The following is a 22,275-nucleotide window of genomic DNA, read 5'->3' on the forward strand; positions in this document are numbered from 1 at the left end:
CTGATCATCTTGGCTAATAGCCACTGATGGACTTGTCCTCCATAAACTTATCTAATTCCTTTTTGAACCAGTTTTACTTTTGGCCTCCACAACATCCCTGGCAACGAATTCCACAGATTGACTGCGTTGTGTGAAGAAGTACTTCCTTTTGTTTGTTTTAAACCTGCTGCCTATTCATTTCATTGGGTGACCCCTGGTTATTGTGTTACGTGAAGGGGTAAATAATACTTCCATATTCACTTATAGACCTGTACCATATCCCCCCTTAGTTGTCTCTTTTCCAAGCTGAATAGTCCCAGTCTTTTTAATCTCTCCTCATATGGAAGCTGTTCTATTAATTATTTTTGTTGTCTCTGTACCTTTTCCATTTCTAATATATCTTTTTTAAAATGGGGCAACCAGGACTGCATACAGTATTCAAGGTGTGGGCTCACCATGGATTTATACAGTGGCGTTATGCTATTTACTGTCTTATTATCTATCCTTTCCTAATGGTTCCTAGCATTCTGGTAGCTTTTTTGATTGCTGCTGTACATTGAGCGGATGTTTTCAGAGCACGATCCATGGTGACTTCAAGATCCCTTTCTTGCGTGGCAACAGCTAATTTAGACCCCATTGTTTTGTATGTATAGTTGGGACTATGTTTTCCAGTGTGCATTACTTTGCATTTATCAGCACTGAATTTCATCTACCTCATAGCGCCCAATGTTGGGGGAAGCAATGGAGTGGCCAGACCACGGGGCGTTTCAGCAATTCTGGGCTATGAAGAAGCCCATAAGCAACTAGGTAACACTGAGCTAAGTTAGGGCTGCTAACTGCTCTTGCTTATACGGGTGTCTTGGCTGGTCCCTTAAACAGCCCAGAATCTGGGATGGACAAAAGTAACTTAAAGCCCTCCTGCACGCTCTATGTTATACTGTTTAGGGAAAGCAGTACTGAATATGGCCCCAGGTTCTATACCCAGCTTTGCTAGAAATGTCCTTGTGCAACCTCGCAGTTACCTCAGCTGTAAAATGGAAGAATGATACCTGCCTGCCCCCGAAGAGTTATGAAGCCTGGCTCAATTAAAAAAAAAAAAAGGAGTGTAAAGTACATATAATTATTAATACCAGTCAGGAGAAGAAATAAGACTAACTCAGTCTCCTCCTGGTCCATAGCACATCTCACCTAGGCCAAAGAAGAGGGTGGCAGCTGTAGCTGTTATTGCTGCATAATCCTGCCAACTGGAACTCTAGCTCTGTGCCTGGAACATGCTCATGCACCTGGCATGTTAGGGAGATTTGTGGAGCTGGAGCATTCTCAATGCAGATGAAATGTTAGAGGTTTGCCACTAAAATCTCTACTGAGCATTAGCAATTTTCAGAGGCTTCCGACTGCCAAATCTGGATGTATTTTCATGGGGACAACAAAAGGCATATTTCTGATGACAGGATCATTGCTTGTTAAATTCAAGCTCCTGCTCCAAATCCTGGAGGCACCAGAGCACTTCAAAGAAACGGTTGGAAAAATTTAACATTGGCAAAACCATTTATTTTCCCTTAGGCATTTGAGCCACTTTTGCAGAAACTACCAAAATAATTGCAGCCTGAGATAGAGCACAAAGATGGAAAATTTCAATTCTTATGGCAAGTTTGGCAAAGATACAAGGAACTGAAAATGGGAACTATTAATGGCAAAAGTGTTGTGCAGCCTTAATAATAGGTGTCTCTACCAGATCATCCTGTAACACTAAATGGGGATTCAAAATTTAGGCAGATTAATGCTCTAGGGTCTCGTGTATTTAGAGTCTTTGGAATGTGCAGAGAAGGAAACTTTGTAAGGCCATTTCACAGAAAGTTCAGTCTGCTGTTTGCATTCAGCCATGCCACCTTCCCTGCTTTCTCTTTTCAACTCTTTTAATGCTCACAATCTGCATGCAACATAGTAACAGGACTACAGTGTTTGGAATTTAACAAAGTGGTTCACTGCTCACAATAACATGATATATGCTTGCCTTTCTGTACAACTCACTCAATATATTAAGTTATTTATATAATGCCATTGATTTGCAAAGCATTTTGCAGAGAGATTACGACAATCTCCCAAAAGCCTACAGTCTAAATCAGGACAAATAGGACAAGGTAACAGACACCAGTTTAGACAAGCGAGGATGTGGGGATTATTAATAAAGAGAAGACAGGAGGGACTGCTTACGTCTCAAGGGGGAGAGCTGAAGAAGAAAGGGTGATTGGCAAAGGAAGAGATGAAGAGCAATAAGGTGAGAAGACTGGGAAGAGTAATAGAAACAAGAAAGGAAGTAGGTGGAAAGAACAGCAGAAATGTCTTCGGAGGCAAAATTACATAGAACCTTGCAGGTGAGGAACAGAAGCAGAAACGAGATGCAGAAAGATGGGAAGCCAATGCAGAATTTGAAAAGAGTAAAGGGCAAATGATGTCAGCAGTAGCATTTTGGACTGACTGAAATGTGCCAGTTGATGTGCCAAATAGCCAAATGGGAGGTTACAGTGATAAAGAAAAGAGGACCTGAGAATGATGGGAGGAGAAAAAGAAAAGGGGTAGATTTAGGTGATGTTAAAAAGGAAGAAATTACAGGATTTCAAAAGAGATTGGATTGGGAGCAGCAGCGAGAGGATTCAGAGGAGAGTAAAGATTAGACAAAGGCTGCAGGCCTAAGAGACAGAATGAACAGTAGAATTGCGAAGAGAGGGAGAAGAAATGTGTTAGGAGGAAAGATAAGCCTAGTTTGGAGAGAAGGAATCTGAGATGGCAACTGGATACCCAGCAGACGTGAAAGTTACCTTCAGGCATTTGAAGGCCTGGCGGGTCTTTGGGCCCAGTGGAAGCTTGCAGGTTTACAGGGGATGCCAGTTACAGGGGTGGTGACCTTTGAGAAGTTTGGAATAAACCTCCTGTAAAAGTTGGCAAACTCTATGAACCTTTGGATTTTTGGATGCTCCAGAATTTGGCGCAATCCTGAACTGCAGATACTTTCTGAGGATTCATCCACTGACAGGCTGAACCCCAAAAATTAAACACGAGTGCTTTAGCTTGCTCCTGCAAAGAACAATTTCCCATCTGCAGCTGTTGTATTTTGTCCCTCAATTTCTGGTTTGCTACTTGGAGGGCAACAATCTACTCCTGTGGACTCTCAGGGCCCTGGAGCGATGGCAAGGCGAGAACCCCTGCAATGTCCATACTCAGTCCAGGGATTCAATGATAAGTCTCGGAGGAGACGGAGGTTGATCTGAGCAAGCTGTCAGGGCCCCTAACATGGGTGATCTGACCTAGTGGTCTGAGCCAGGAGTAATGTCCAGGTTGGGATAATGCCAAGAATCAAAGCCAGAGTGAGGAAGCAGGAACAAGGGTTGGGACTTGGTCTCAGAGGTCTGGGCAGCAACAGACTTAGTGTCTAGTTGCTCAGACAAGGGATGGGACAGGAACAGGAAGCTTTATACCCAGTGGGGTCCAATCAACATTCTGCTGTTAGTCATCTGACCCTACTGAATTAGCTTCTGGTGGTGGGGTATTAGCAGCAGTTTCCTCCTCAGCCTGTGCAGTGTGGTGGTGCAGCTCCCACTCAGCAGACCTGTGGGCTTGAGTTTGAGATCTACAGTGCCTGACAGAAAGGCAACTCAAGACGTAAGACTGGAGAGACAGGGCTAAGCTAGGGTACATCAACAGGGTGGTTGCCAAGAGGGAAGAGTAGGGGATGGAGTAAAGAACCACGAGGGACCATCAGAAGAAGAAGAGGGAAGGATGAGGAGCCATTAAAGGAAACGATGAAGAGACCATCAGCAGAGAGAGAAGAGGGAGAAGCAGAGGCATAGAAGCCAAGTCCAGACAAAAAATGAGAGTGTGACCATGTTGAAGGTAACAGCCACCTTAAGGAGAATAAGGATAGAGAAATGGCCCTTTCATATATGCAGGAGGTGAATGAACATATATGTATTATATACAAAAAAACCCTAGATTAAAAGAATTTAATGCAGTAAATAAGGCCTAGGGCCACATATTAAATAATGAGGATAAAACAAAATATGGAAGAGCTGCTCATTAAATGAGCACTGTCCATCCTGTTCCCTGAATGAGACAGGGGTCTAGTGGAAAAAATAGTATGTGATCATGTGAAAACTGTATCATAATCCATAACACACAAGAGGGCCAAATTAAGGTTCCACAGGCAGCCTTAGTTCTGTCATTTTTAAACTTTTGAATGCTTGGCTTTGCAATCTTAATGTTCTTTTAACATACTTTGGATGTAACATACATATAATACATTTTTAAATTATTTTTGACAGTCCAAAGTAGGGATAATAGACAATAAATTTAATGCAGTAAATAGAAAAGCTGTTTTTTCCTAAACTAATGGCAGCAATTTAAATACATCTAAATATTTTCACCCAAGAAAATATCTTATTGTGGTAAAAATGACCACAAAATATGATGTGCTTCTTTATTGTCAAATTACCTGATCCTGTAAAAAGATCAGAGATCCCCAGTCCCCAGCTTTTAACTCATGGGCCAATTGCTGTGCAATGTCCCACTGACTTCATCAACCAAAGTGTAGAGTCTGAGCCAGCTCCTGATGAATTATAAAACATAGGCAGGGGCGGCTCCGGGCCCCAGCACGCCAAGCGCATGCTTGGGGCGGCACGCCGCGGGGGGCACTCTGCTGGTCACCAGGAGGGCGGCAGGCGGCACAGGTGAACAGATGAGACTGCTTTCTGGACAAATATTCAACCTATTTGGTTTTTTTTTTTTTTTAAGACGATCTGCAAATGTTTTTCTATTTATAATAATTCTTCAGTTGCTGCATTGTCTCGTCAGGCTTACCTCTGGTATGCAGTCATCATGGGTTACCACTCTCACTATGTCATCCAGTGGCAGGAGTGAATTGCACTTGATCTCCGTATATACATTCTTTCCTTCGGTACATGCTGCTAGCAGTTCCACAAGCGTGACGTGGTAGGCTAAGGGTCCACTCTCATCTGCTCGGTCTCGCTCTGAGCACATCATTTGTAGGAGGACTGGAAATGATGCTCTATCGTTGTAAAATATCAACACATCTTCACCTCCATTGATCAGCTGAAATGATAGTATGAAAGTCTGCCCAACTGCTCAAGCGCCCCACATTGTGTTCACTTTCTAATGATTCATTTTGTCTCGCAATGTGCAAAATTTCTATCTGATTATATACAGGACACTAGGAAAAATAGAATTCGGCTAACTGAGCATACATTATCTCAGTTGCATACATGCAAATCTAGAATAACTCCACTGAAGTCAATTGATTCAGAGTGAAATTCAACGGAGTTACTCCAGATTCTTGTCTATGCCTACATTTATCTAAGTATGTATACCGCTCCCATCAGAGCACCTAAGTGTCACTTAAACGTTAATTAATGTAACCCCCACACTGATGTGAGGTTGGGAAGTATTATCATCCCCATTTCATAGATGGGGAACTGAGGCACAGATTAAATGGCATGCCAAAGCTCACCCAGCAAGTCGGTGGCAAATACAAGAACTGAATCCGGGTCTTCTGTGTCCCAGGCCAGTGCCTTAAAAACATAACTATCCTTCCCTTTTCTATGTACTAGAGACCATCTGCATCCTAGTATTGTTAATGTAAGGCCACTGATTCCTTTTTAAGGGAAAAAAAGGCTGCAGCTATAGATATGTGAGATGTGAGTAATATGAGTAACTTATTCATCCTGGAGGGCTCAGACATGCCAGTTAGACACATCCCAGAGTCAGGGTACATGGTGGTGCAGCAACATCCTGGTGAATCTCAGGGAAAAGTTTTGTCCCAAGTAGACAGAGTTATTCTCTGAGTTCTCCCAGTGCATTCAATATATCTGCTGCTACATCCCTTGAGGGCTTGCAGCTTACTCCCTCTACTGTGCCAATGCTACTTCACCAGTTGGCATAGAGTGCATACAGGGCCATAGCCCTGCACTTTCCCCATCCCCTCTGGGGCATAGTGCACCCTTAGGGGAGATGGGGAGGGGCAGTTCTTAGGCATCCCCAAGTGCAAGGGTGGCAACTGTACCTGGAAGAGCTGCCTGAAATTTTTCATTTGACATATTTTGCACATGGCAGGGATGAAAAATAGGCTCTTTGGAAAGAGAAAACTTTTTTAAAAAAATCACAAAAAACTTTTCATTAAATTTTCCAGTTTTTCATCAAAACTTGAAATTTTCAAATGTTGAAGTTCAGAATTTTCTGAATTTTATTTTTTCTCCTTTAACCATTGAATGCAACAGAATTAGTGTCATCTAGGGTTTTTTTTCCCCCACCCCCTTTTGCCACATCTTAAGTTTTCCGAAACTAAAAAAATTTTGAAAACTTCTTCAGTTTTGGAAAAGTTAGAGTGAGAAAAGAAAAAATGATAAAGTTGGGGGGAAAGCAATAACCCAGACATCATTTATTTTATTGTTCTAAGTGACAAAAATGAAAAAGGAGGGAGATGGGGGGGAATAAAAATTTTAAATGTGAAATTTTGACTTTTTTCAAAAAATAATTAAGAAATTGTTCCATATCAAATCCTGCAAGAGGGAAACAACTTTGAAATTTTCACGAGAATATTTTTCCCTATGTCAACAAGTCTAGTATCTGGCCCTTACATAAGCCATTTACAGATTCTTTGCATGTTGCCACATTTAAGAGCTAGACAGAACCTGGCCCAGAGTCTCTTGCTAAAATGTGCCTTGAATGCCATATATCCACTACACTGTGTACAGAATGATCAGCTGCTGAAAAATTAGATTAATTTATTGAATGCATGAAGAGAGATGTTGGATAAGGCAATGGAATACAGAGCTACTTGTGTTGTGACCGTGAGGGAACTTTCAATGTGAAGACATGAACAACACACAGAAAAGAGAGGGTGCTGCATCAGCAAGTATAGTGCAAGTGGAACAAAATGATCATCATAAAGGTAATGGAAGCAGAAAAGTACCTTATTTTCCAAGTTACCCACCCAACTATTTCCCCTCCAGTTTAAAGGTGACCTGGAAAGGGAACCAAACATTGATCCAAGCATAAAATTATACATTTGAATGTCCTGGCGAAAGGAACTCTAAGAAGCCTCCAGCACAAGGTCAGATAAAATTACCACTCACAGTTGTGACTGAGAAAATGCTGCAGCATTTTGTCCCATATGAGTAAGTCACAACTAAGCAGTTAGGCAAGCTAGCTAAATATCAACAAGGATGATCAGTTTTAGATTAGCTGTTGACATTCTGTAATGTACATCATTCTGGAACAAAGACATACTAGAAAGCTCTGTTGTTCCATTGATTGGGTCAAAGGGCCCCAAATAAGTTCTGTTTTCTCTTTTGTAATAATGTTTGTGCTGATATGGCAACCTTTCATCCAAGAACCTCAAAGCACTTCCCTAACAGTAGCCTCTCAGGAGTCTTTGAGCTAGGTAAGTATCACTACATCCAGTTTACAGATGGGGCGACTGAAGTGTAGGAAGATAAGTCATTTGCCTAAAATCACAATAGTCATCTTTCTACCCTCTCCTCAAAATGGAAGGAATTGCGATCCAAATGTCTTTTCATCATCCAATCAGTCTGAAGAGGGAATATGGCAATATCTCTCACCACTAACAAAATGTATTTAAATTGAAAAAAACAAAAGAAAACTGTGTATGATGAGAAGCTCAAAACCTATATGATACTGAGTGTAGGAGGGAAGGAACTCTAAAAGCACCAATGCATAAGAATTGTTTGAATTACATAAATCAAAGGCTTGCAATTGATATTACATGTTAAAACTCTTCAGTCACATTGAAAAAGTTGAAATAGAATTCATTAAAGATTTTATCCATGTAGGATGAAGTTTTATTTTGTTAATTAGAAGTTTTTCTTCTTTATTGCTGTAAAGAGAATTTTCTGTACATCTCAACTCTACTTAGATCACGACTACTGCTCATCTCTGTTTTCTACCTCAAGTTTCTTTTCCCCAACAGGAAAAAAAATTGCAAAGGAATTAAAACAACACTTGGGCCCTGATCTTACCAACTCTTAAGCTCATATTTAATTTTACTCACGAGTGGTCTCACTGAAGTTAATGAAGTTCACATAATTACAGTTAGATGCATGAATAAGTGTGTGAAGTGCTGGGTGGATGGCGCCGGGCAAGCCCACAAACCCTGACCCCGCTCCCTGTCAGGAGAGCCGGGCAGGCGGAGCGGGGCAAATCCCTGCACCCTGACCCCACTCCCCGGCTGGAGCGTAGAGGGGCAGGGGGGGCTGCAGGCGGAAGGGGTAGGGAGGGCCCCCACTTGCTCCGGCCCATGATCCCACAAAACCCTAGTCCGCCCCTATGTGTATCAAATTATACTCCCATGAGAACTCAAATAGGTGTTTTCCTACTAATGTCAATGGCATAAAGATTTGGTCCTTGAGAGCTGGTCTACGCAGTGAAATTTACCAGGCCAAATTCTGAACTCCATTACTCTGGGTAAATCCACAGTAACTCCACTGACTTCAACAGAGTTGCTCCAGAATTACACCAATGGAACTGAGATCAGAATCTGGCCTTTGGGATTGTAATGCGGTTCCACAAAATGATTATAACGAAGTTTGGATGAATCTATGTAAGCAGGAGCATGTTTTGTTATAATACAGTGCCACAAAATGGTAAATTTTGCTGGGTAGATGGGATACAGCACAGGAGAATGAAGATCTGAGTATGGAGTTCAAATATTTCTCTGTTGCAAGTCCCAGAACTAGAGCTCTACATACCATCACTGCAGCTCTTGCATTTTACAGCTAGTACTTATACAGATGGCCTTTCTAAATTAGATTTAACTCAAAAATATGTATGCTAAAATATTCATTATTCGTGGTAACATTTAAAATTCTAAACATATAATGCCAGCCTGTTTCACTGGCATTAACAGCAGAGGAAAGCAACCTCAGAATATTAGTATGTGTGTTAAACAGATATAATATGAACAGTAAACATACCTCTGTCATTACCATATCCTGGCATTTCTTCACATATTTGCCATCTGCTTTTACAATTGTCTGCAGAAAACGCAGGTACTCCACGTGTCGGCCATGTGTCTCTATACAGTGTACGAAGTGCTGCACTACTCTCTCGCTAATTTCATTGCACAGATGGTAATTGTTCATAAAGGCATGCCGCATGGTTTCAGCTTCAAGCAGCTAAACAGATTTAAATCAAACAGCCTCATCAGAATGGCAGAGCTAGTTTATATGATGGATTGAGAATGGATACTGGAAGAGAGGATCAGAGGTCTGCAGGTCAGAGTAAAGGCACACTGAAAGGGCATCATGGCAGAATCCCCAACATGTGCCTGTTCAATGGGTAAACAGAAGTTTTAGGGACTGATTCTTATTTACACTGGCGTTCCTTTAGGCTACTTTTCCAAAGTGCAAAAAGGCCTAAAATTGTTACAAACTAAATTCATACCCACTTTAAGGATCTATACGCTGCTAGAGCACCGTAAAGGGACTTTAGGATAACTGAGAATCAAGCTCTTGGACTCCAGGACTCTTAGCCCAGCACCCTTTACCAGCACAAAATTCACACAAAAATAAAAAATAAATAATGGGCCATATTAATTCTAGAGGGATGTACTTAGGCCATTATGGCCTGTCAAGATTCTGTACTTCTAATATGATTATATTATTTCTAACATATGTGGGCTTTTGCTCAGCAGGCCTCTCAACCAGTAAGTTGAAAAGATCCTGGCTGTGCATGACAATGTATGGCTCGCTAATAACAAATGAAACAAATCAAACATTTGGGGGATAGATGGGAAGAGGAGATTGACTAAAAGGGGAGGGAAGTGAACTAATACCACACTTTTCACATCTTACCCTGCCAAACAAGATGTCAAGTTTTAGGTTAGTTGAAGGAGGAGGGCACACCAGTAATATTTATTAGTTAATACATAATAAATAAATAAAATTACTACTAATAATAATTCGTATTACCATAATGCCCAGGGGCCCCAATCATAGACCAGGTCACGCTGTGCTTGGCGCTGTACACACACACACACACACACACACACACGATAGTCCCTGCCCCAAGAAGCTTAACACTGAAATATAAATCAAGAGACTGATACAGATAGACAGAGGAGTACAAGGAAACAATGAGACAATACGGGTCACCGTGATAGGTTGTGGTCTCAGCACACTAGCCATCTAACCCATGTCGTCTTTTTTAGGCATCTTGGCAAAGGGCAGATTTGAGGAGGGGTTGGCAAGTGGAGAATGAAGTAGCTTTGTGGTTGTTATGGGAAGTGCCTCCCATGCAAGAAAACACAAAAGTGCTTGTTTGAAAAATTAACAAGCTGGGCGGTGGAGGCTGACAGACATCCTGGGCTGATCGGAGGTTAGCATCAACTGCGCGATAGCAAATGAGAAACAATAGGTAGGGTGGGGATTGATTATGAAGGGACTTGAAAGTGAAGACAAAGTAGTTTATGTATGATACCAAAGAGAAGGGAGATACAATGGAGGGATATAAAAACAGGGGTGATATGGTCAAAGTGACAGGCTAGGAAAATGATCTTGGCAGCAGCAGCACTCTGAACTTAGGAGTAAAATACTGGGGCTTGATTTGACCTCATTCATACTGCTTTACATCACAGTAGCTCCATTGATTTCACTGGAGTTACTCCTAACTTACAGAGATGCAAGTGAGATCAGAATCAAGCCATGTGTGATATTCTATCTTGACAATGAGACATCATGCTTGCAGATAACGCTCCGTAAATTATAAATGCAATTTTGCTTTCCACTAGAAATGGATCTCTTTAGAAGCAAGGACAAAGAATCATAATGAGAAAAAGGAAGGAAGGAGGAAAGGGAGAGAGAAAATTAATGGAGAAGAAATAAAAGAAACAAATTATGTATTTATTTATTTGGCATTACATGTCAGTGAATCAAAATCTTCTTAATCTATTTTAAACAATAAATCCTGTGAAATACTTACACCAGGAGTTAAGAACAAATTGAGGTTTTTGTGGAGGAGAACTTGATTCTGAGGATTTCCTCTACAGAAATTCTGAAGGAAAGTGTGGGCTAGATTCATAACTTCATTCATCTTTTCATCGGTCTACAGATAAAAACATCAAATGGGGAAAAAAATAAAACATATTTGCTAAACCTCCACAACACCATCTGATCAGTAATGTACCAATTCTCCTCCAATTTCCTGTGCCTTCCAAAGATGGCAACTCTCCCTCTAGCAAGAATGGCTGAAACCACTTTTCTCCAGAGTGGCATGACATGCTGCAAATCACAGTGTTCCTGTCTGCCTTTTTTCGTTCGTGACTTGGTTTTATTTTGGCTCTACCTCTAGATAATATAATAAATAGAATACATCTAATGTAATAAAGCTAAGGACAAGATTTTCTTATGAGTGCCTAAATTTAGGCTCTTAATTCCATATTTAGGCTCTTATCAAGTGCCTGATTTTCAAATGTACTGTGCATCCCGTAGCTCCCACTGGCTTTTGAAAGTCAGACCAATTAGGTGCTTAAATATACATTTAGGTGACTAGATTTAGGCACCTATTTTCTACACTCTTAGAATAACATGTTAACAAGCATGTGGTGAGCCATTCTATGAACAAGTGTTACAGCTACTATCCTACTGAAGAGAACTGTCAAAGTCGGAACAGCAGATCATCAAATTCAGGATAATGTAAATGGAGATCACAAATGGATTCATGTCTTTTTTTTTTTTAGTGCTTACTACAGATGGATGCACCTAGTTTTCAAACAAGGGCTCCTGAAAAGGACATCGAGATCCTTCATTCTGGTGGTCAGATCAGTAAATCGGGGCCAAATCATGCTATCCTTTCTGAGGCAAAACTCTGGAGTTTAGCAAGAGTAGGGACTTCATAAGGATTACACCGTTTGGTCCTGAGACATATAGATGCCCATGTTATGTATGTACAGTGCCAATCTGTGCATCCTGCTGTGGGGTTCCATTTAGTCAATGCCTGTCCCTTCTCCCACAAAGCGACTGCAGTAGTACAGTAGTACTCTTATTCAAAGTCTGAGAAGACACCACCTTTATTTGGAGTACCCGAGACAATGAATATTCATGTTTTCAATTATGTCCTCAGTATTTTGGCACCCATGCTTAAAAATTCAGCTCAGCTTCCTTATTCTCAAAGTAGAGAATTAGGATATCATGATTTTGGGTCTGCTCCATAGCCCACTGAAGTCAATGGGAATCTTTCCGGTGATTTAAAAAGGCTTTGGATCAGGTCTTTTTAGGACTGTCCAATCAGTGACTTCACATATTTACTATAAGTATATATTAGTCTAACCTTTTCATAGGGTATCTGCAGGAGGTCCAGCACCACCGAGTGAGCTCCCATATTTTTCAGCAATCGCTGCTGCTGATTCCGACATTTTTTATTCTGGACACAGAGTTTGCTGAGTCTAATCAAAATCTGGAGAAAAAAAAAAGCCCCCCCACAAAACTCAAATGTAAAGGATATAATGTGCCATAATAACAAATATGAATCTACTGCACCTCATTTGTAGGTATACAAACCTCCTTAACAATGTTGTAATTATTACTCTTATTGCTGTCAATCTGAGGTGTTTTGGTCCCATCCTGCACTGGGCTTAAAATATTCGGTTCCTATAATTTAAACACAACCACAAATGGTTTTTAGTGCAATTGACTGAATATCAGCGAACTATTTTTAACAACAACAAATAAAGAAGAGGAGCAACAATAACAGGTAAGAGCAAAGTGGCAGTATAGAGTAGAGGAACGATGGTCCAAAGGCTAGGGTGCAAGTCTGGGACTCGGGAGATCTGGGTTTAATTCCTTCCTCTGCCACAAACGTCCTGTGTGATCTTTGGACAATTTACTTTGTCTCATTTCCTCATAATAAAATAGCACTTCCTTATCTCATAGGGGTGTTATGAGGTTAAACATACTAAAGGTTGTAAAGTGCTTAAAAGAGATTAACAATGGGAGCCATGAGTACTTTGGATAGATAGTATTGATCCAACCCTATTTCTAATACGCCTGGAAAGATTACAGACTGAAGTTAAGTGAGTGTAACACAGCAGATGGGAGAATAGGATGAAGACAATCTTTGTAGTTAAGATAAGTAGATTTTTTTTCAAAAGCATGAAGAACTTAAGGTGCATGGAGGTTGATAATCTGGCACCAACCTGCCACCACGAGGATTGAAGATGTTCCTCCAGTAGAGATGATGCTTCAACGCTCATCTCTGGGTAAAGTGGAAATGAATTTAAAAGCGGAAAACGTGATGCTCCTGTTGAGCTGGGAGGTTTACATGGGATAACATTGCTAATAAGCCTAAATGGGGAAGATGGTTCCTCAAAAGCCCCATCTGTGTGTGATTAGAAGGGGAAGCCATAAATTTAAGGCTTACAGTCGATAAGCAGTTGCCATCAGCCACTGCTCTCTCCACCCACATTCCAATAGAGAGGATACTGAAGCAAGTATTCCTGATGGGGGAATTGGCAGTGATGCTCTGTGCCACCTGCCTGTTCAGTGTTTCTAGTCTGGCAGCAGGCGGTCTGGAAGATTGGGCCATGATGTTGAGGGCACTGAATCTAGAAGAAAACAGGTGGTGGAGGTCTCACGACACCTCCTCGGTATCACTATTAGGACGCAAACTACTGTAAATCACATTGAAGAGAATGAAGCAGGTGGGATTCTGAGTTTCCCTCTGTCCTCAAACTTTCTAATGTTTTAGTGAATAGTTACATTTAAAAAAAAAACCCCACGAACTAATTTGAATTTGAAACCTCTTTCTGAATTTTCTTTCCCTGGCTGCTACAATTAGGAGTTCAATAAATTCAATCTGGTCTTAATTTCTAGAGGGGCAAGGAGCAGTTATTCTGCTCGGCCATTCATGACCGTTCATAACAATGTCAGCACTGTTATTTGGCATGTTTGTGTTGATCTCTGCAACAACAACAGACTATTATTTGTTTAGGGTTTGTTAGTATGCACGTTGCCTCCTGTTTGGATTGATGTTGTGGAAGATATTTTAGGTTCTTTTCTATAATTTAACCACTGTCCTTTGCCCCGGGACTGTTAGTTAACCAAGATTAATTTACCTGTTACGTTTACCAGCATTTTTCCTCAGTAAATGTAGCTTTATAATCCGTGAGAACTATATATCTTATCTGGAAGTGCTGATCAGCATTAAACTAAATCCATCCTCTCTCTTAACAAAATAAAAAACTGTTTATTGAACCTGTAAGAGTATTCCAGGGATGTAGTTATCAAGAGATAATCACACCGCTGGGACATCAGAGGCAGTTGGTTGCATATCTTGCCTCGTCATGCTCTGTGAGAGACGTTCTCTGTCATGCTTTCCCATAGGGAGCAAAGAAGTCACAGAGCCTGTACTAATCTATGTTCTATTCTGAATGGCTGTGTTGTTAGAGAGTGGGAATTTCTAAAAATGGCTCCTTGCTTTCTTTGTAAAATTCACAGGCAATTACTACTGTAGCATCAGTTATAGTATCCATCCCACAGCCCTGAGCCAGGGCCAGCTTCTGCCACTCTTACACTGAGTTATACCTTACTACTGAAATAGGCTCATTAATTTCCGTGGGACTACGGATGGCATGTTACTCTTCCACACAAGTAAGGGTGGCACAGTTCAGCAGTGCCTACTCACTACATGAGTAAAGCTTGTAGGATTGGGCCCATAACCCTAATATATACATAATGCTTGAAATTAACGTTCCCCAAAACATACTCAGGGCAACAATCAAACCTATCAGAGCCAGAGCAGAGTGGGGGAACTCTGAGGTGCCTAAAGATTTCTCTATACATGGAGTTATAATTATTTCTGCATAACTACTCCTGAATAACTATGTACGGGCACACTGATTCCAGAATAAGAGCATCCACATATGCTCTAATAAATAGCTATTGAACTTTTAAATTCACATGCTACCTTAATCCAAATTAACCGACACGAGTAGACAAGACTTAAATGTTGTCTCTTCCATTCAAGTGACAAGGGTGGCCAAGTGACCTGCACTGAATTTTAGGCCTGGCATACACTATAAAGTTCCACTGACATAGCCATGTTTGAGAGCGGCGTGAAAAACTCAGAGCCCGAGGTGACACGGCTGGGACAGCAGAACACCTAGCGTAGACGCATCTGAGCTGAAAGAAGAGTGCTTTTGTAGAGTTCGCTAAAGTAGTTTGGGGAGCTGATCTTACTAAGTCAGCAGAAGAACTGAGCTATGGCAGCATAGGCTCTATTTCATAGAGATTATTATTTCCCCCTCACACCCCTTATAATTTTCCCTGTGTGATTTGTGGTTATGGCATCATTGCTGGGCCCCACCCTGCATTGCCTGGCAGCTGGTTATATCATCTTGTTCTGTAAACATTTTCTATAATCCCCCGTATCTAAGAGAATCGAGATGTGGATAGAGCTGTAGCACCACTCAGCATGACTGAAAAGGGTCCTTTACCTCCTTCCCCTTTCTCACACGAATACTCACTTTGGGATTGGCCAAAGTTTTGGGGAAAGTCTATTCTTCCCCTCCTATTCAAGCGTGCAATAAAGTCACTGAAATAGGGAAAGTGTGACCTCTGGATCACCTGCACGGCAACAGAGTGATGTCACAAACAGATCTGTGGCACTCCCGCTGGACCTAACTGAAGGAGACTCTCTCTGAGATAATATAGCTCTTATTAAAGCACCTTTGGATTTGTGTTCTTTCCTCTTTAATACTAACACTTACCCAGTATTGGGCATCACCTGCTTCCTAGCAGCATCATTTTGAATGTCTAGTTTAATAATATGGGAGAGAGAGAGTTCATTAAACTATATGTTAATGATATAGGAACACAGGTGGCCTAGGACTTTAGAAACACACCTCTATTGGTTCTTCACCTCCTTTCGCCTGACTGTCACCTAGCTCCCCACTCTCGTAGCTGCTGCTCTTTTCAACCCACAGTTCAGATTTTTCTACAGTCAGTCGGAGCTGGTCAAGATCAGCTTTGATTTGCTTGTAGTTGTCCACATCCTGATTAGACACCAGTAACTGGACCTGGAAACACAGTAATCCACACTTATATTACAGCAGAGCCAGCTGCAGTCTCTACAGTCAAGTTTGTTTAATGGTTTTCATTTTAATGCCCTGGTTTCACTCCCTCATGACCTTATGAAATTATCATCTTTTGAACTGAAATTTTCCATCTTTAGTCTCTTTGGCCCCAGTTGAGCAAAGCCTTAAATCATATATTTAAGTCAAACTGAAGTTATTGCCACTGAAGACTGTTTTGCCCAAAGCAAAATGGTTACAATGTTTAAAACATTCTGCTTCCTTTATCATCATGCTGCAAAATGTTTGCAATGTAAACAACTGTCTATAAACCCCTGAGATCTATGGCAGAGCTAACGGGGACACCAGGATTATGCTCCTTCTGGTATTAAAAGAATATAGTAAGAAGCAGTTTATCCCATGTAAATAATATTTAATGAAAGACAAGATTGACATTACAAGAAATCAAGAGATCCAAACGTGAACTGTAGAGACAGTCAACATTTTCCAGATATTGACGTTTCAGTTATAAATGTCATCAACATTTTGACTGAAAATGGAAAAAACAAAACATGTGTGACCTAATTTTCATTACCGGCTATAGGGAACCACACCTAAGTCTCTTTCAGCACTGATGCTTGACAGGTCTCATATCATTTACCCCCCAGTTATGACTGCTTGCATTTTTCTAGATGAATCTGTTTTTTCATTTCCTGCCCATATATCTAATTTATTTCTTTCTGCTCATTGGTGTTCATAACTCCTCCAAATTTAGTAACATCTTTAAAGTTCCCTATTAGGCTATTTGATCTTTCTCCTAAATTATTAATTAGGAGATTAAACAAAATTTGACCTAACAATGATCCCTGTATAACCCAATAACCGCCATTAAGAAATCAAACTGATGTAAATGGAAGTGCCACATCAAGTTAATATTGTCATGAGGCAGATAAGAACATGGATAATATATTTTTTAAAATGGCTGTTTGCAGACAAATATTCACTATTTTATAATATAATCTTGACGTTCTCATAGGCTGCTTGCTTAACAGCATACAGCCTTGTTATCCTACTGAATTGATGAGTGCTGCTCATCCACACATATTCACATTCCACTTCCTCCACAGCCTAAGCATATCAGGTATGCAACTCTCACTTAACTGGGAATAGTAGCTATTTATGCACCTAATCAGCATGGTCCCACTTTAATATCCTGGCAGGAGGCCAGTATGCAACTCTGCAAAAGTATCACAACAAAAGCTTTTCAGCTATTTATCATTTGCCTGGTTTTACGACAAGAAAAACCTCCACCTTTTACATAATGAGGTGGCAACATGCTAGTGAACTCCTGAAATAAGCATCAAATGATCTTAAAACAAGTAAGTTATCAGTCACCATAACCAAGAGAGTCCTCTATTATCTAACCCCATTACATCAGGTTTCTTAACGCTAATCTATTAACATGTTAAACATTGATACAGAAATGGGGATGTTATCTAGTAGACAGAACAACAGCTGAGTACTATGCCTGGCTCTGTTATTCACTTGCTGTTCTATGTGACCTTGAACAAGTCACTCAGGCCTACATTGTCAACAGCAGCTCCAATTCCAGGTGTGTCTGTTTTTGGGTGTCTGACTTCAGACACCTCGAGCTTGTCTCACTGAGGTGCAGCTGTGTATGTGCAGCTCCCATGGAGCAAGGGGCTGAATTTGGACCTTCAATTTATAAGGAAGGGACACTCTAATACTGTAACTGGCAGTGTAAGTGAGACTACTAGACTTTGAGATGACTTTCTTTTTCCTCATACAGTAGATTTCATGGAACACCACTGGACCTGTACCTGTTTAAATGCTTGCAAAACTTCTGCTCTTTGGCTGAAATGCTTAAATAGCAGCTGAAGGGCCCCTGACAGCAAAGGAGGGTAGTCATGCATGATAAGGTGAATGAGGACTCGTAGAAATGTTCTGCCCCCCTCGTCATCAAGTTGCACTGGATTTTTTTCTTTTCTGCAAAAGCCCAAATAAGTTAAAAACCTGTGGTGTAAATCAATCAATCAATCAATCAATCTCTCTCTCTCTCACACACACACACACACACACACACACACACACACTTCGATGGAGCTCTTAAAACCGAATAGAACAAACTGTGAGATGTAAATTAAAAACACATTTTAGTTCATTTTATGGGTGCTTCAATACCAAGGTTATTTTCTTTGTGGCAATCTGATGCTTCTAACAGAATGGCCAATATTGGCTGTAAGTAAATACATATAAAATGCATCAAACACTGTGATTAAGCTCCATTTTGCAAACACATCACTTTACATCTGGGTGACCAATTCATCGCTGGTACAAGCCCACCAAAGTCAATGGAGATGCACCAGATATGAATTTGGCCCTGTCCTTTATATTTCTTCTCCTATCCGCTGCTGCTAAAATTTAATGTAGGGAAAAGGAACTTTTAAAAAAAAAACAGTAAAAATTGCCAAAGGCATCATATTTCTGGATCATATTTATAATCTGGAAGGACAGCAAGCAGATTTACACTTAGCAAATCAAAGCAGAAATAATGTTTCCAAGAAGCCATTCACACTCAGTGTTCAATTGAAAGACACAGGTGCCAAGAGCCACACCAGAGCTGTGTGTTGTTTTCATGGCCGGCTCTACAGTTTTCGCCGCCCCAAGCAGCGTGCCGAATTGCAGCCCTGGGGGGGGGGGGGGAGTCCGTGTGCCCTTAGGGCGGCAGGCGCATTTCTGCGGCATAGAAGCTGCCGTGGAAACACGCCTGCCGCCCTAAGGGCACAAAGACTGCCCCCCCCTCGCCCGCGGCGGCAATTCGGCGCGCTACTTGGGGGCAAAACAAGGGGGACTGCCGCCCCTTGCAGAATGCCGCCCCAAGCACCAGCTTGGAATGCTGGTGCCTGGAGCCAGCCCTGGTTGTTTTTCATTATGGGAGTTCAGGGACAGGACTGAAGGCATTCCTCTTGTTGGCAAAGACTAAGAACACATAGGGACATACTCAGTGAGGAAAGTTAAGAACACCCATCTCAGACATCCTTCCCCCTTCTCCTGAGCTCTGGGAAAACCTTTAGACAACCTCTAAAGGCTTGTCTACACAGGAAATGTTTCCAGTTATACTCATACAAGTGTACCAACAGAGTTAAACTGATATAGTTATACCGGCATAACTCCCCTATGTGGACGTTCTTATTCCAGAATAAAAGTGGGGGTTTTGGCTTAGCTTAAACCACTTCCAAAGTGACAAAACTAAACCAGAAAAAAAAACAACTTTTTTTTACTGGAATGAGAGTATCCACACAGCGAGTTATACTGGTATAAGTATAGCGCTTCAAATCCACACCTTCCTTTATACCAGTTTAATTTTCCCAGGCAGACAAGCCCCAACAGATATGGGAACCAGCCAAAAACCTGAATCCAAACCCTCCTGAACTTTGGGGGTAGAGTGTCCAATCCAGATCCATACACACTTGAATTATAGGGTGTTTGGAACCCAGATCTGAACTTCATGGCCCAGGCCCATGTCTAACATCTATGCTGCAGCAGCTATTACTCCGACCACCTCCTCTCTATGAGATCATGTTATGTGACAACAGGAACTAGTAAAAGGAGAGGAAGGGAGAGGAAGACACACAAAAAATAAACAGAAATTGTCAATTAGAAACAAAAATCTGGATAGAAAGATGTTGTGCATTATTGAGCACGTACAGACAGATGTATAACCTTCAGAAAGCATACCTGCCAGCAAACATTGTCTCGGCCTGAGCTGCAATTTCATCTATGTCAGGAACAACTGCTGCAAAAAAAACCCAAAACACGTGACCATAATTTAGTTTTCACAGCTAAAGAAACTACTGTCGCTGTTTAAGTATGTGCAACAAACTGAAGGCCCAACGACAGACTCCTTGGCCAGGCAAAACTCTATTTGAAGCAGTCAATGGAAATGTTGCCATAATAAGGAGAGAAGGATCAGGCCTTAATTATTCTCAATTGTATTGCAGTATTATCTAGAAGCCCCAGTCACATACCAGGACCCCTCTGTGCTAGGCGCTGTACAAATAGAACGAAGAAGATCCATGCCCCCAAAGACTTTGCAAGCTGCATCTTTCATATTTTCTTTGATGTAACCAACCCCCCCAAATTAGCAGACGACACAAACCTGTTGAAGAATTAGTGTGAATTGCTGTTCCTTTTGCACCCACCCCCCTCTGCTCTGTCGGCAAAACCAGAATACCCCCTTCACATCTCTTCATAGACACACAAGACCTGAGAAAGAAAAACAGAGCAACGCGTAACTCTATCCATCCCCACTCCATCCTCCATGGTCCGTTCTCACTCTCATTTGTTTTGTCACGTAACAAACCTTTGGGAAGTGTACATATGAATAATAAATCACCGTCATAGGAAAACTGAATCAAATTTTAATTAGAGAGCAGCAGCCCAGTAAATATCCATTATTGTGGGCACCCCTCTAGCTTTCAATCTGGAGTGACGTGCAGCTTTCTGAAGTAGTTTTGTTCATTGCTTACTAAAATTACCGCAACAATAAACTGCAATACAACAGCAACAGTTTACCTGAGGCAAGCCCTGGTGTGTCTGGTGGAGAGATGGTGGAGCTATCAACATTCTCGCTGTCTTCTCCAAATTCTTTCTTATAGATAGACAGCATGTAGGATATTCTATAGTCCAGTCTAACGCTAAGGATAAACTACAAGACAAGAGTTTAAAATAAGATACAGTTTTCTCTCTCTAACCTGTTTTGTGAGGGGGGAGGGAGCTAATTTTAAGTGGGCTCAAGTCCATTACCGAAAATAAAACAGCTGTTTTTCAAATGATAATTTTTGTGATTTCTTTCCTGGAATTGGCCTCCCACACCATGTTGCTACATTTAGGCTGCACCTCCCTCACCATGAATATCTGAGTCAGTTCAGACTTGTCCAGGGGCTCTGGGATCTGCCCCTGGTACCAGACGACTATTCCAAAGCTGCATGGAAACACTAAAGCCAAATCATTCATCTTTCAGTGCAAAATACTAGTGGTGATATGGTGGCCAGCATTTGCTTTTTGAGGATACTTTGTGGTGAATATAAACCTAAAGACAAAGGATTATTTCTGAAGTTTACTTTTTTAAACAAACATAACTTGCTCATTGGATTTACACCAGGGTAACTGCGATCAGAATCTGGCTCTGTGAAAATATTCACATGAGTAAGAGCAGCAGGATTTGGATCCGTATACATTTTTTTCCTGTTTTAGGTGTGCTTAATCCTCATTGTGCCACTATTGTGGTATAAAGTTGGGGTGAAGGGAGGTTAACACAAGTATACAGTAGACTCTCAAAAGGTACGAGCATCAGAGTTACGGACTGACTGGTCAACCAGACACCATGTGAAACCAGAGTAACAAATCAGGCAGCTGCAGAGAACACACAAAAAAAAACCCAGCGAGTACTGTATTGTGCCTGTATTGCATCTTAAAGGTAGACACATCTGGGCTGCCTGTCCTCCCACCCCACCCCACCGGGCAGCCACTTACAGCAAGACGCTGGGGCTGCGAGCCCAAGGCAGCTGGAGCAGCCCTGGGGTCTGCACAACTTTCACCATCCCCTTCCCTTTTTCCCCCCCATGAGGGGGACATGCTGTTTTCTCTCTCACACACACACACACACCCCGGAGGGGGCCAAGCTTGAAACCTCATGCTGGGGCTAAGTAGGGAGCTCAGCTGCTGCTGAATCCTGGCCTGGAGTGTTAGCTGCTGGATCTGGAACCCGAACTGTGCTTTGTTCAGAGTTATGAACATTTCAGAGTTACGAACAGCCTCCATTCCCGAGGAGTCTGTAACACTGAGGTTCTCCTGTATATGACAGGATTGTGCCCTAGTGTTATGTAGCCGTGTCAGAGAGGAACGGTGGAAGGTATGGCCTCTCCAACTCCCTGTGGAACTGCATTACACCTGCTCAGACAGAGGCTGGAGTGAAGAAGGGACAGGAGGGGCTGCCTCACCTGATTCTTTCTCCTGTGAGCATACAGGTGGGGAGTGGGCAGGAAGAAACTGGAACCATGGCTCTGCCCTCTCAAGTGCCAACGGGCAGAGTCAGCCAGGTAAGAAGGGAAAGTAAGCTGCATCCCAAAAGCAGTGTCATAGCTTACTGCCCTTCTCAGAATAAGGAGAGAGCAAGGAAG

General features: G+C 41.6%; 1 protein-coding gene across 2 annotated transcripts in view; it reads right to left on the reverse strand.

The window, feature by feature from the left end:
• The window catches only part of ITPR2 (inositol 1,4,5-trisphosphate receptor type 2), a 340,900-nt gene that overhangs the window by 173,475 nt on the left and 145,150 nt on the right, over positions 1-22,275 (reverse strand). For both annotated transcript variants that reach the window (XM_044993884.1, XM_044993892.1), the window contains exons 23-31: positions 20,669-20,801; positions 19,832-19,889; positions 17,914-18,079; positions 15,905-16,078; positions 12,564-12,653; positions 12,334-12,459; positions 10,987-11,109; positions 8,982-9,182; positions 4,834-5,085 (exon numbers count right to left, since the gene is read on the reverse strand). In XM_044993884.1, coding sequence (XP_044849819.1) covers positions 4,834-5,085; positions 8,982-9,182; positions 10,987-11,109; positions 12,334-12,459; positions 12,564-12,653; positions 15,905-16,078; positions 17,914-18,079; positions 19,832-19,889; positions 20,669-20,801 — 1,323 coding nt within the window. The remainder of the gene's footprint in view (positions 1-4,833; positions 5,086-8,981; positions 9,183-10,986; positions 11,110-12,333; positions 12,460-12,563; positions 12,654-15,904; positions 16,079-17,913; positions 18,080-19,831; positions 19,890-20,668; positions 20,802-22,275) is intronic.

This window comes from Mauremys mutica, chromosome 1 (assembly GCF_020497125.1).
Source record: "Mauremys mutica isolate MM-2020 ecotype Southern chromosome 1, ASM2049712v1, whole genome shotgun sequence".
Taxonomy (NCBI): domain Eukaryota; kingdom Metazoa; phylum Chordata; order Testudines; family Geoemydidae; genus Mauremys; species Mauremys mutica.